The sequence below is a fragment of the Hippopotamus amphibius genome, chromosome 14 (genome assembly GCF_030028045.1).
Source record: "Hippopotamus amphibius kiboko isolate mHipAmp2 chromosome 14, mHipAmp2.hap2, whole genome shotgun sequence".
In the NCBI taxonomy this organism is placed as follows: Eukaryota; Metazoa; Chordata; class Mammalia; order Artiodactyla; family Hippopotamidae; genus Hippopotamus; species Hippopotamus amphibius.
The window spans coordinates 14,681,790-14,696,834 of NC_080199.1; the positions used below are offsets into that span (position 1 = coordinate 14,681,790).

Below are 15,045 nucleotides of genomic sequence, written 5' to 3' on the forward strand. Positions count from 1 at the left end.
CCCTGGAAACTGGCATTTTGCAGGGCACAGCGAGGGTGCTGAGGGACTGCTGGCTGGGAGGGTGAGTGAGTAACACACAGGTGTGAGCAACCAGTAACCAAAACACACGCATAAGACAACTCTGTAAACAACAGATTACTGAGTGTGTTACATATTTAAAGAACTGCTCTTTAAAACTCTCCACCACAGACCCATCTAGAGGACTGTAGCCATAACTTAATGAACAATAGCCTTGTGATATTAAAGAATAAATATTCACCTTAATGCCCAAATGATACCAGGGACCCCCTTCCATTAGTCACATGGCAAAACACTGGCTCCTAATTATTTCCAGTTTCACTGTAGGTCGGGGGAAGGTGAGGACTGCTGTGCCAGTGATCCCTGTGAGTTTAAGGTTCTTTCTCTGTTGCAAAAGAATTCAGAGATAAAGCAGGGAAGTTAAGACATTAAAGTGAGAGTTTATTTAAGCAAGAATACTCTCTCAGAGGGAGAGTGGACAGACAGGTGAGGAGCTGTGGCCCTGGGTTTCTTTCGCAAGCCGGTTATGAGGGGCATACAAATGAAGGGGTGGAATAGTCACTGGAGAAGGAGAGGTTTGGGGATCACATTCCCTGATTTTCATCCCAGGTCCACCTTCCCGAGGGGAGGAGGGATTTTTGTCCTTATTTAGCTTTTATTGGACGTGTCCTGGGCTCTGTGCAGGATGGACACCTCTTATCTGCAAGGCTGACTTTATTGTGATGAGAGTGTAATGCGCAGGCGGTTACACTAGACACAGGAGGGTCCCGCCTTTCCCCACCTTTCTTTGCCTCGAAGACACTTATTACCCAAAATGTGTGGTTTCCTGTCAGTTTGGAGGTTCCTGCTTTTCTTTGTCTGCCCATGGGTCCCCGCTGTTTATAAGATGCGTGATTTCCTGCCACCTGGCCCCTGGCCCCATTTCTCAGGTCTTTCCTAGCTACCTGAGCTACCTGTCTGCTGTAAAACCAGGTGAAATCCTGTCCCTGAGAGCTCTGTAGGTGATGTTTACTTACTAGCAGACAATGTGTTTCTCAGATTTCCCAAAGAATTGTAATTCCATTAATTTGCACACATCTTAAAATTCCCCCGAAGCCATAGAAATGAATTATCTAAGAAATTCCATAGTACAACTTAGGGACATAGCAGATTTGTATTCTTCCATCTTAAACCCCCCAAATCATAGAATTACCTGAGTTTCTAAAATGTGTGAGGGAGAATTGAATTTGGAGACTGAATTCATAATTGTTGTAACTTGACTTTTGACTTGTGTCTTGGTCCAACCACAGTATCACCATTAACTTCATTTCTGTGTTTGGAGATTAAACTCGGGCAACGTAGTCATGAAGCCATTTTGACCTCAGAGAGGCAACAGTGAGCGGTGGCCTGAAGCGAGATCTTAATTCCCTGTCCAGGAATTGAACCTGGGTAGCCTGGGTGAAAACCAGGAATCCTAGCCACCAGACCAGCAAGCGCTAGAGGCTAGAAACTATTTTTGCCTGGCTCTTGCCCCCAGTGAAAAATGCATTTCTCATGAAGGCAAAAACTGTAAAAGCAGATACAAAATTTATTCTTAGAGACATAGCACAACAACAAGTGGGAGAGCACACAGAGAAACTGTTTGTTTAGTTAAGACAGAAGGAAGGCAGAGACGCACACCCAGAGAGAAAGGGTGTGGGCATCCTCCCTAATGAGGAGGACTGCCATAAAGAGGCAGTTAAGTCATTTATACAGGGCAGTTCTTCTGGTCTTTGTTTACCTTTGGCCAATTATCTGGTTTCTTTCTGCACACCTGCCCTGCCCTAGGACCCTCCCCAACATGTGTGCCCCACTTTTTTCCAAGATGGATTTCAGCCCAGAGGCCTGCGGGATGGCCTTAGCGTGACATATTATGGGGTGGTGCCCCCTCCTTTTTGACCCCCAAGGAGCCTTTCTGTGCATGTGTAATGTCTTCTTTGCCCCAAGGATGGGACATATATGACCTCTTGATCCTTTACTCAAACAAGGTTTAGCCCCTCTCTGTTCCTGCCATGACTGTTATCTTAAGGTGTCCACAGGAGACAACGCCTGGCTATTTACCTTGTTTCTGCTGTTACTTCCATTTCGGAGAGCAAACAGGAGGTTGATTTTAAATGTCTAACCTGGAGTCCATCTATCTCCTGTCTCAGGAAATGTAAATAGGAGACTAGCTGGACGTGTCCAGCTTAAAGCCCACTTTTTCCTGCCCCGTGAAATGTAAATGGGAGGCCAGTTGTAAATGCCTGGCTTGGGACCCATCTATCTCCTGCCTCAATTTCACTTGATCTGTGTACATCCCAGGTTTCCTCTCCTGCACACCTGTCCCAGCGCCTGTTACTCTGGGACACCTGTTTGGTGTTGGATTTGATTAAGAGGCTGCTGTGGGGGAGGACTTGGGAGTGTGTCAGCCCAGCAGCAGTGGGGCTTTATTCTCTTTCCATTGTTTCCTCTGCTGTCTCCATTCCTGGAATTTAGAGTCAACTGAAAAGTGTAGTATGTACTACGCAGGTTTCTAAATCATTGAAGAAATAGCAAGTAAAAATAAATAACTAAAATAAATAGATCCTTCGGTAAATAGCACCCTAGGCTTATATTCTGAACACAGGCTGCATTTTTCATTTAGATGATTTTGTGGTTGATCTGATCATTTTAGAGAGTACTGGGCCATTTAAAAGCATTTTCCAGCACTAGAGATAGATTGATTTTAGTTATTTTTTTTCTTGCTGAGAGCTGTTACTTGGTTAATACATTTTTACAGATGCTAACTAGACTTTGCTATAATGAGCAAAAATGTTAGTTTACTATAGTTTCTCCCTTTTTACATAGTATTTTCTCAGAAACCCTCCCTTCACTCCCAAATTGTCCCATTTCCCCTGCCAGCTTCCTAATTCCTTGCAACTCAGACTGTGGTGCCAGGGCCAGCAGTACCTGCACTGCCTGGGAGCTTCTTAGAAATGCAGACTCTCAGGCCCCCCAGGCCTCTTGACTGGGCAATTTTTGATGACTGGTGTGGACTTCAAAAATTATTCACAACCTAAAAGTTGAGAGTTATGTTTTATTCAGTGGAAATTTTTAGGACTTAGCCCAGGAGGCAGCATCTCAAGTAACTCTGAGAGAACTGATCCGAGGAGGTGAGGTGGGGAGCCAGGTTATATAGAAGTTTCGTAACAACGGGCCGGTAACTGAGAACATCTAAAAGATTATTGTTAATTACAGAAAACCAGATATCTCAAGTTAAGGAATTTAGCGCTTTTCTGTGTGTTGGAAGATACAAGAGTCTGGGCTCACCGGAATCATTCCTTTGGTATGCACCTCAGCTGTCTGGAGCCAGTACCCTGTGTTTTCACATCCTGAGTTCCCACAGGGTGCACTGCAGGGAGTAGCTGCCATCTGATGGATGCTCATTGGCAGGCGTTCTTTCCTTCCTGAGTTCCCTCAGGGCTCACCAGTCCTGCTGGAGGGCTGCAATTGCTGAGGTCGGTGGCACCCTTTGTTTACTGGTATGGCAGGAAAGATTCCATTTCTCACTAGTAACCTGTGATTTCCAAGAAACATCCTTTGACAGTTTGAAATTGAGCTCATGAATCCCCCAAACCCCTCTTGTGACTGAGCATGAGGCTCTAGAACGTTCTGTGCCATGTACCCTACAGATTTACTTACTTTCATATTCTGCAAATCATGCGTTTACATTATAATCCAGCTCTGTGTGATTCCAATGCATTTATTTGCATCTTTTCAGTGGAGTCTGTCTTCATCACAGGCAGTTTTCATCCTGCTGTCCTCCGCCCCCCCCCAGCCTCCTGCGGGGACTGGAGGTCTTTCACCACAGGCTCGGCCCTGCCTGGGCTCCGAGTCAGATATAGCCCAGTGTAGCAGTGTGTGTGAGGCTCTTTCACCGACTGATGGGATCCAAAATGAGCCTCGCTACCCCAAGCAGGGCACTAGGTCTGTTTGGCCTGTTTCGCAGGCACCATGTGCCCCACTTAGCTGCAGGTTTCTCTCCCAGCCCAGCTGTGGGTGCCGGTTCTTCCTGCTGAGAGCCAGCCCACCTGCTCAGGTACCCTTTTTGCTCAGAGATTCCATCCCTCTCGTCGCACTCATACCTGCACCCGTACTCATGTCATGCTTTAACTCTCTGGCCATAGAATCTATTTGGTAGGCCTGTTCCTTTAACTGCAAGTACACCTCTCCCCAGTTTCTTCTAGCTACACAGAGGAACATAATAAGGTGCCAGGCCATCCAGGTGATAAGGAGGCCATCAGCAGAATGGAAGAGTGGCCAACAAACACGGACTTGAGCCCCGTCCTGTGACTTATGGGCTCTATTATTTCAGGCAGACTAATCTTGTTACGCCTCAGTCTTCTGTTTTGCAAAATGAAAGTGATATGACCTACTGTCTAGGGTTGTTGTACAACTTAAGCAAGGTTAAGACACGTACAGCCCCCAGCACAGGCATCAGCACAGAGTAAATGCTTAGACAAAGATGGTTGTCATTTTCATAGGGTGTCAAATGACCATGACCACTTACACTGCAGAAATTGTTGTCTGTCCTATGAGAATGAAATGTTGGCCATTTGAGCTTGTGTTTATGGCTGTAGGATCCATCTGCCATGTCTGTCTCTCTTTCCAGTTTATCGTATACCTAAACAATATAGAAATAGATTTTCCATAAAGTTCTCTGGCCTGAGTTAAAAATCTCAGCTTCCTATGGAAACCTCTTTGTCTCAGGCCACCACAGGTAACACAAATAATACAAAGGCAAATCTGGTACAGATCCTGTTATCAACACATACTGTCCAGTTAAAGAAATAAGAAAATGGCTGTGTTAGCTTTTTAAAATAGAAGGAGGTCACAATTTTTATAGAAGTTTAGAAGAAGATGATGTAACATCTGTTAGGGTTGAGAAAAGTCCACTTGAGGGGACAGGGAGAGCATTTCTGAGGAATTAGGCCTGTGAGACAGACTTAATGACCTGTGGTTACGCTTTCAGCAGGTGGAAATGCTTGTGAAAGTCATTTCAGGAGGTGGACCAGCATGAGCACAGGCACGATGCCCTGATTCAGTGAGTGAAGAAGTAGGCACCTGCAGAGCATTCTGGGGAGTTACCAGGTGTATAACACACATTTTCGTGTTAAACCCTCACAACTGACTAGTTATCCCAAGGAAGCTGACTCATGCAGATGAAGGATAGGGAGGTTAGTGGGGACAGTTTTGTAGAAGAGACTCCCCTGGGTGGAGTGATGAGCACCAAGCCATCCTTTGGGAGTTTAACCTGAGAAGTGGGTACACATGGACCAGGGTGGGCAGATGCAGGAGGCAGGGAGCCTGTAGCTGTTGTGCCTCTAGCAAGATGTTGGGATAAAGTGATTCCGCTTTTTGGAATGAAACTGTTGTCAATTAAAACAAAATTATAGCACCCAGGTTTCTGAATGTGCAGGGAAATGGGTGAGAATAGAAAATAGTAGCATATTTCTGGAGGGTAGGTTGGCAGGACTTAATAGCTTCCTCTGAAAATATTCATACCTGATTCTCAGCAATTCCACATCTGAGAATTTATCTGAAGGAAATAATCAAGGTTGCTTGCAAAGACTTAGCTTTAAGGATATTTAACACAGAGTTATTTATAATAGCAAATTATTGGAGGCTGCCTCAATATCCACCAGTAGAAGGTTTGCTAAATGAATGATCACATATACTGTAATATTATGTAGCCATTAAAATAAATATTTTTATGAAATACTAAATGAAAAAAGGTAACAGTATGTTCATATTAATCTCATTTTGCTTAAATCTATGAATTTGTATCTTTAAGAACACATACACAAGTCTAGAAAGTAAAAACATCAACATCTTAAGAATGGTTTTATCAGAGTGCTGAGGTGATAGCTAGTATTTATTTGCTTTTCAAATTCATTGGCACTAATTATGATCAAGGAAAGAGTTTGTTTTATTTTATTTTTTAAAAGGTAATGCAGCCTGGTGCTCAGGTGCTGAATGTGGGCCTTAAAATGAGAGACTGAGTTATGAAACATTGCAGGAGTAGAGTCTTCAGAGCTTGGCACCAAGTTGGGCTCCGGGAAAGCTGGAAGTAAGATGGAGCACATGAGCCTGGGAAAGAAGTAATGAGAGTGAAGTGGGGAAGTCAGAGGAAGGGGCTGTTTTGTGTGGGGCACTGGGTGGTGATCATGTTGAATTTGGTGTCTGAAGAGAGATCCAGGTGCACACGTCTAAAAAGATGGTGTGGTCGTCAGAGACCCACCCTGGCCTGGTTGGAAAAACAGAAAGGGGCCGTCCCAAAGCAGCTAAAATAAGACTTTCTCCAAGTGTCTTTGGATTTAGGAAGGTCAACTTACTGATACTGGTGACACTCTGCATGGGCAATTGGTAAAACCCATTGGTGACCTGGGAAAGACTTCCAGACTATAATTTTGATGACTTAACTATAGAAATAGCCAGAGCCGGGTTTTCTTTGAGTTGCCTTTTTCTCACTCACTGGAGTTTGGAGCTCAGAGTTCTTGGCTGTGAGCAGCCCTCTGTGTCCCTGATTATCTCAGCCTATTTACCCAAAGTCTGCAAATGTCCCAGTTTGCACAGTTGAATCAGTTTCATTAGAACAGATGGTATGAGAACATACATACATTCCCATAAACACAGTTCTCGCCTGTGTCCTGCTGTGTGTAGATTTATATATGAGAACACCCAGAAGTACAGGCATGCCTGTCTTTATTGTGCTTCACAGTGCATTTTTTTCTTTCGTTCTTTCTTTCTTTTTTTTTTTTTTTTTACCAATTGAAGACTTTTGGCAACCCTGTGTCCAGCAAGTACATTGGTACCATTTTTCCTGCAGCATTTGCTCACTTCATGTTTCTGTGTCACATTTTGGTAATTCTCATAACATTTCAAACCTTTTCATTATTATTATATTTGTTATGCTGATCTGTGATCATTGTTCTTTAATGTTACTTCCCGATAAAGGCTCAGATGATGGTTAGCATTCTTTTAGCAATAAAGTACTTGACAGTTATGGTATGTACGTTGTTTTTTATACATAGTGCTATTATACACTTAGCAGACTACGGGGTAGTGTAAACATAACTTTTATATGCACAGAGAAACAAAAAAGTTTGTATGAGTTACTTTATTTTGTGATATTCACATTATTGAGGTGGTCTGGAACCAAATCTGAAATATCTTCAAGGTCTGCCTGTACAAAGAACACGAGTCATTTATATGTGCACTAGGACCTACCTATATACAGAGACTGGCCCATTTATATTATATACATTAGGGTTTAACATAAGGTACCAAATATCTACAAAGATAAAATTAGCTGAGCCCATTTTTCTTACATTTAATCTCTATAAAGATGAATTCTTTTTTGAAATGCCATGATTGATTTTACAGACTAAGATTTGGAACTTAGGAGGGATTCAAATGAGAAAATACAGAAAGTTCCAAGCATGAACGTCCTGATTGCAATGCTCAGAAAGCTTTAGTTCTTCTCTGTTTAAAGCCATGAGTTTTAAAAATTTACTGAATTAATTTACAAATGACTGAAAGCATGTCTTACACCTTTCATCAGTTTCAAATTCCTAAATAGAAATGAAATAATAAGGGAATTTGCAGTTGGGCAAGGTCGTTGGCAAAAAAGGCCAGTTTCTGCGCACATACCTGAATGCAGTTTTATTCCTCAGCATCATTTTACCTGCATTAGATAGACTCAGTCTTATTTTTAGTGCACTTATTTTTTCTCTGCTTTGGCTTTAATAAATAGATTGACATTTGGCATGTATCTTTCCAAAGTGCAACTGTAAGTATTAATTTGCAAATAAAATGCCTTTTGAATTGCTCTGATGAAAGGTCCTATATAAATAGCAAATGTTCTTTGTGGTGTTGTTAAACTCATGTGTGTTTTGTCTACTAGCTGTTGTCTTTTAAGACACTAAGACCTGCATTTTATAATTTTAAGATGTTTCCCTTTAAGATAGAATATAATTAAGATATTTAATATCAGGAAGTGATTTAGTTTTTCTACTAAATCTATTTAAGAATAATTCCTCTTAAATAATAGATCCCTGAGAAAGTGAGTACTACTATTTTATATGTAATACTTCTGACTTGACTTGTTGGCATCTCTGTAAAATTACCCACGTAATTCTCAAGGTCTGACAGTAGAAATAAAACTAATTTAAAAAGGTGACTTTTTTTTTTCTCTGTGATTTGCTTATTTTTATGGAGGTGAAATTTACATAAGAAAATTATGTAAATTTTATACTTAAAAGTCAGTGGAATTTAGTACATTGAAATGTGACATAACCATCACCTCTGTTTAGTCCCAAAACATTTTTACCCCTCTGTATCCATGAAGTAGTCATTCCCAAGTCCCCAGCCCAGCCCAGTCCCTGGCAACTACTAATGTGCTTTCTCTCACCATGGATTTACCTATTCCAGAATATTTCATGTAAGTGTAATCATACAATATGTGACCTTTGGTGTCTGGTGTCTTTCACTTAGCATGATTTTTTCAAGATTCATACATGTTGTAGCATGTATCAGCCCTTCAATCCTTTTTTTTAAGTTTAAATCAATTTTTAAAAAATTTTTATTGGTGTATAGTTGCTTTACAATGTTGTGTTAGTTTCTACTGTACAGCAAAGTGAATCAGCTATACGTATACATATATCCCCTGTTTTTTGGATTTCCTTCAAATTTAGGTCACCACAGAGCACTGAGTAGAGTTCCCTGTGCTATACACTAGGTTCTCATTAGTTATCTATTTTATGCATAGTATCAATAGTTGTATATATGTCCATTCCAATTTCCCAATTTATCCCATCCCCCCCTTCCCCCTTGGTATCCATATGTTTGTTCTCTACATCTATGTCTCTATTTCTGCTTTGTAAATAAGATTCTATACCAATTTTTTTCAGATTCCACATATGTGTTAATATACGACATTTGTTTTTCTCTTTCTGACTTACTTCACTCTGTATGTCAGTCTCTAAGTCTATCCACACCTCTACAAATGACCCCATTTCATTCATTTTTATGGCTGAGTAATATTCTATTGTATATATGTACCACATCTTCTTTATCCATTTGTCTGTTGTTGGACATTTAGGTTGCTTCCATGACCTTGCTATTGTAATAGCTGCAATGAACATTGGGGTGCATGCATCTTTTTGAATTATGGTTTTCTCTGGGTATATGCCAAGTAGTAGGAATGCTAGATCACATGGTAGTTCTATTTTTAGTTTTTTAAGGAACCTTCATACTGTTCTCCACAGCAGCTGTATCAATTTACATTTAAAAGCTGACATCTTATGGCCCACTTAGAAGACTGCTGGCTTTTCACTGCCAGCAGATGGATTGTGTTATTTTTAACTCTTCTTGGGGCCAAGGGGGTCTCAACCAGGGGCTGTTTGTCTCTGTCTGACATTTTTGGTTGCCACAATTTGGGTGGTGCTTCTGGTATCTAATGGGTAGAGTCCATGGCTCCTGGTAAACATCCTACAATATACAGGATAGCCCCCCCATCCCCCCAACAATGAGTTATCTGGCCCATAATATCAACAATGCCATGATTAAGAAACTACTCTTTAGAACTTTTAAAATTTATCTGCAGCAACAGGTTTCTCCCAGGTTTGTTGCATCTTGTTAATTCTTTATCCCTCCTGAATCTCTTTACAGGTCAGCATTGTGGGAAGAACAGGAGCTGGAAAAAGTTCTCTCATCTCTGCCCTTTTTAGATTGGCAGAACCTGAAGGTGGCATTCAAATTGATGGGATCCAGGCAACCGGAATTGGACTTCATGATTTAAGGAAGAAAATGTCCGTTGTATCTCAGGTATTCGTATCAGAGCATTCTCACGAGTTCTTTCTATAAGGGTGCTTATGTTTAATTGCTTTTAATTGGATTATTTTTTTTTCAAATTGCATGAAAAGGTTGATCCCTTTTCCCCCAGTAGAGCATATTTTTAGCAGCAGGTATTCTCAACAGATATTTTTGTCAGATACCAGGCTTTGTTTGTTCATTCATTTGTTTTACATGCATGTGATTTAGTAACTTACCCAGTTAGATTTCTGGACTCTGACTTTGTCAGGTGATATAATTGTGTCCACTGATAACCACATAATTCTGAGAACAAAATGATAAATGGTTTTTTAGCACTGGAGAGGTTCCTATAGGGAAACATGAATTTTAAGTGTCTATAGATGGAATTTTGCTGTAGGAAATAAAGCCACTTTTTCAAAGGTGATTATCTCCCTGGAGGACTTTCTGTGAAACTGTGGAGCTTTGAGGATTACAGAGTGTTTGGGTACTTTGGAGAAACTTTTAGAATTCAGCTATTAATAAATGATTTTAACCAGGGAGACAGTACAGAAGAGTGGGTAAGAACACAGGACACAGAATTCCATCTCTGTACACCTCAGTTTTCTCTCCCTTACAAGGCAGCTAACAGTACCAACCTCTCGAGCTGTTGTGAGGACTAAATAGGTCAGTGCGTGTGGAGTGCTTCACATAGACCCAGTGTGTTGTTGCTGTCATGGTGGAGCACTGAACTGACCATCTCTTCTTGGGCTCTGATTCTGTTTTCTTTTGCTTTGCTTCTTAAAGAAGTATAACTTTCAGAGAGTGTTTGGAGATTGGATTATATGCACAGTAGAAGCTCCTGTCATTCCTTGTGGTTCATCCACTCGCCATAAATTCTATGAATATTTATTGAGCAATTGCTGTCATCCAGTTATATAGCCAAGGGCAGCGTAGGCCCAGTACCTGCCAGCCTTGGGCCTCACATCTTCCATCCTGCCCTCTGCTTTGACGGACTTGCTGATTTTTTTTGGCGAGGATGTAGAAAAATTAGAATCCTTGTTCATTGTTGGTATGAATGTAAAATGGTGCAGCTACTGTGGAAAACGAGTTGGTAGTTGCTCAGAAAAGTTACAAATAGAATTATCATATGATCCAGGAATTCTGCTTTAGAGTATAAACCCAGAAGAATTAAAGGGAGGATCTTGAAGAGACACCTGTACATGCGTGTTCATAGCAGCATTATTCTCAATAGCAAAAAAAGGGGAGGCACCCAAGCGTCCATTGACAAATGAGTGGTTGAATGGTGGTGATGGCTGTAGAGCAATGTGAATGTATGTAATACCACTGAACTGTGCACTTAAAAATAGTTAAGGTAGTAAAATTATATGTGTATTTTACCCCAATTAAAAAAATTTTTTTTCAAATATATCCCTTTCAGGAAAAATGGGAGGAACTTTGTAGCATGGACAATCCCTGTTTTTAAAGATTGCCTCTGGCCATTAGATTCATGATTTAGTTATTACAGTAGAAAATAAATGTTTAGATTCCCAAGTTTTATGTTTTGATCTCTGCCATGGCCAAATGAGACTAGTTTGCAGAAATAATGGGCATGTCTGTAAAGTCCTTTCACGTCCTTGAAACGTGCCCTGTGTTGCTTTTAATGCTTCTTAATAGGAAAAAGTTGTATGCTGGTGTACATAAAAGAAAAAGAACTCTGTAAATAAATAACATTAAATGATTCTTGGTTCTGCTGGTAATATTTTGGAAGCACGTCTGAGCAAAAACTAAGCATACCTTGACATCACCAGGTTTGGGTTCTGTTCTGTTAGTTTCCACCCTACTTTTGACCATGCTCTATGTACACACTCCAGAGAGTGTGCTTACAAAATAGTGCTAAGCTTTCTATCCATGTAGATAAAGATCAGCAACCATTGTAAACACAGAAACTTTAGTATTCCACTTTAAATGTCTTTGTCTCCAAGGTACCATGTTCGTTGGTTAAAGAGAGAGAATCTGGAGAGACGCTGCAATGTGTAAAAGTACCAGGAAGTCATTGAGGAGGCAGCCAGGGATAGAATGTTTAAGAGTGTAGACTGATTGTCAACATGACCCACATTTTTTGTGACTCTGCCTCACATGACCGTGGGGACTTGATGACGTCACTCAGCTTCCAAGCTTCAGTGTCCTCATCCTTAAACCAGGTCTAGGAATTACTGCTGCACAGATTTGTTGTGAAGATGTAACTGGGTAAGAAAATGTTTGTGCCCATGCCTGGTTCTTGGAAATGCTAGTTACTATCATTATTCTTCAAAATCATGGCACTGGCCTTTCAGATATTATTTCTATTTAAATAAAAAGAGTAACACATTCTGGAACAATTTTGCTCTTTAATTTCTATTTATGTGTTTGTGGTCTTGGTGATTTTCTTTATATTTATTGTTTGTAGTAGAAACCAAATTGTTTATATAAACTTAAAGAGTAAAGAAAAAAAAGTACACAATAGGAATTTTGAGGAAAAAGCAAAACACAGAAATGTATCTAATGTTTTCTACCAAGAACAAGAGGAGAAAAGATCACTTTCGTTTTCTTTTGATTTCTGGCTCCCCTCCCACTAGCTTCTTTCCTGACCACTGCCCTGTACCCAGTCCCTCACGAAAACTTCTGGCGTTTTTCTCAGCCCTCCCCACATTCTCGACTATTTTCTAACTCTCCTTGCGAACAGGGCCTGTGTCTCTCATTTCTGTTGCTCTAGTGCATGCTGTAGGCCTTGACAAATTACACAGGTATTAATAATAATTCTTAATATTTGTGGAATTCTTAACAGATTTTAGCCTCTTTTGCTACCATTCCCCTCTTAATCCTCACATTTCTGTCGTTATCCTCACCTGACAGATTAAAAACCCAAGGCACTGGGAGATTATTCCTCCTACCAAGTAAGGGGCAGAGCCAGGATTCAAGTTTTTTTGTGTGTGTGTCTATTTTTTTAATTGAAATATGGTTGATTTATAGTGTTTCAAGTGTATAGCAAAGTAATTCAGTTTTATTTATATATATATGTATATATATATTCTTTTTTAGATGCTTTTCGTTATAGATTAGTGTAAGATATTGCATATAGTTCCCTGTGCTATATCATAGATCTTTGTTTATTTTATGTATAGTAGTATGCATCTATTAATTCCAGATTCCTAGTTTATCCCTCCCTCCCCCTGTTTTCGTATCTGTGAGTTTATTTCTGTTTTGTAAATAAATTCATTTCCATCATTTTTTTAAATTTCACAGAAGTGATTGCATCTGACTATCATTTCTTTAGATTCCACATGTAAGTGATCTTATGTGATATTTCTCTTTCTCTGCCTGACTTACTTCACTTAGTATGATAATCTCTAGGTCCATCCACGTTGCTGCAAGTGACTTTATTTCATTCTTTTTTATGTCTGAGTAATAGTCCATTGTGTGTGTGTGTGTGCGTGTGTGCACTTGCACATGTACCACATCTTCTTTATCCATTCTTCTGTCCATGGGTGTTTAGGTTGCTTCTATGTCCTGGCTATTGTAAGTAGTGCTTCTGTGAGCATTGGGGTACATATGTCTTTTTGAAGTAGGGTTTTCATCTTTTGTGGATATATGTCCAGGAGTGGGATTGCTGGATCATATGGTAACTCTATCTTCAGCTTTTTAAGGAACCTCCGTACTGTTTTCCATAATAGCTGCTCCAGTTTACATTCCCACGAACAGTGTAGGAGGGCACTGTTTTCTCCACACCCATTCCAGCATTTAGTATTTATAGATTTTTTAATGATTGCCATTCTAACCAGTGTGAGGTTATACCTCATTGTAATTTTGATTTGCATTTCTCTAATAATTAGTGATGTTGAGTATCTTTTCATGTGTCTGTTGGCCATCTGTATGTCTTCTTTGGGAAAATGTCTACATAAGTCTTCTGCCCATTTTTTAATTGGGTTGTTTGTTTTTTTGATATTGATCTGTATGAGCTATTGTACATGCAGAAATCTGTTGCATTTATATACACGAAAAACAAAGTATAAGAGAAATTAAGGAAACAATCCCACTGACCGTCAAAAAATTAAAAAAAAAATACCTAGGAATAAACTTACCTAAGGAGGCAAAAGACCTGTAGTCCAAAAACTATAAGACTCTGATGAAGAAAACTGAAGACAACAGAAACAGTTGAAAAGATCTACTGTGTTCTTGGATTGGAAGCATCAATATTTTTAAAATGACCACACTACGCAAGGCAATCTACAGATTCAATGCAATCCCTATCAAATGATCAGTGGCATTTTTCATAGAAGTAGAACAAAAAATTTTTTATTCCTGTAGAAACAGAAGAGACCCCAAATAGCCGAAACAATCTCGAGAAAGAAGAACAGAGCTGGAGGAATCATGCTATACTACAAAGCTACAGTAATGAAAACAGTATGGTACTGTCACAAAAACCAGACACATAGAACAATGGAACAGGATAGAAAACCCAGAAATAAACCCACACACTTAAGGTCAATTAATCTAAGACAAAGGAAGCAAGAATATGTAATGGAGAAAAGACAGTCTCTTCAATAAATGGTGCTGGGAAATCTGGACAGCTACATGTAAAAGAATGAAATTAGAACATTCTCTAATACCATATACAAAAATAAACTCGAAATGAATCAAAGATCTAAATGTAAGACAAGATACTATAAAACTCCTAAAAGAAAACATAGGCAGAACACTCTTTGACATAAATTGCAGCAATATTTTCTTGAATTTATCTCCTAGAGTAATGGAAACAAAAGCAAAAATAAACAAATGGGACCTAATTAAACATAAAAGTTTTTGCACAGCAAAGGAAACCATAAACAAAACAAAAAGACAATCTATGGAATGAGAGAAAATATTCACAAATTATGTGACTAACAAGATATTAATTTCCAAAATATGTAACAGGGTTCAAATTTAATTGAAAAAGATTCCCAGCTCCAGAGCCTGAACAGCAAACTACTCTGCTAGTGACTTCAACTGGCTGTTGACTGTGGTCCACAGAACTGCTTCATATCATGATTTCATGTGCCTGCACACACACACACACACACACACACACACACACACACACACACACACACACACGTGCGCGCACACACAGAAACAAAAATTCCACAAAACAATATTTCTCTTGATCTGTGCTCTGATATT

The 15,045-nt window shown here is 39.7% G+C and overlaps 1 protein-coding gene across 1 annotated transcript in view; it reads left to right on the forward strand.

The window, feature by feature from the left end:
* LOC130835857 (ATP-binding cassette sub-family C member 4-like) overlaps positions 1-15,045 on the forward strand; it is a 148,323-nt gene that overhangs the window by 92,770 nt on the left and 40,508 nt on the right. Inside the window, exon 26 of the mRNA XM_057707725.1 lies at positions 9,727-9,882. Coding sequence (XP_057563708.1) covers positions 9,727-9,882 — 156 coding nt within the window. The remainder of the gene's footprint in view (positions 1-9,726; positions 9,883-15,045) is intronic.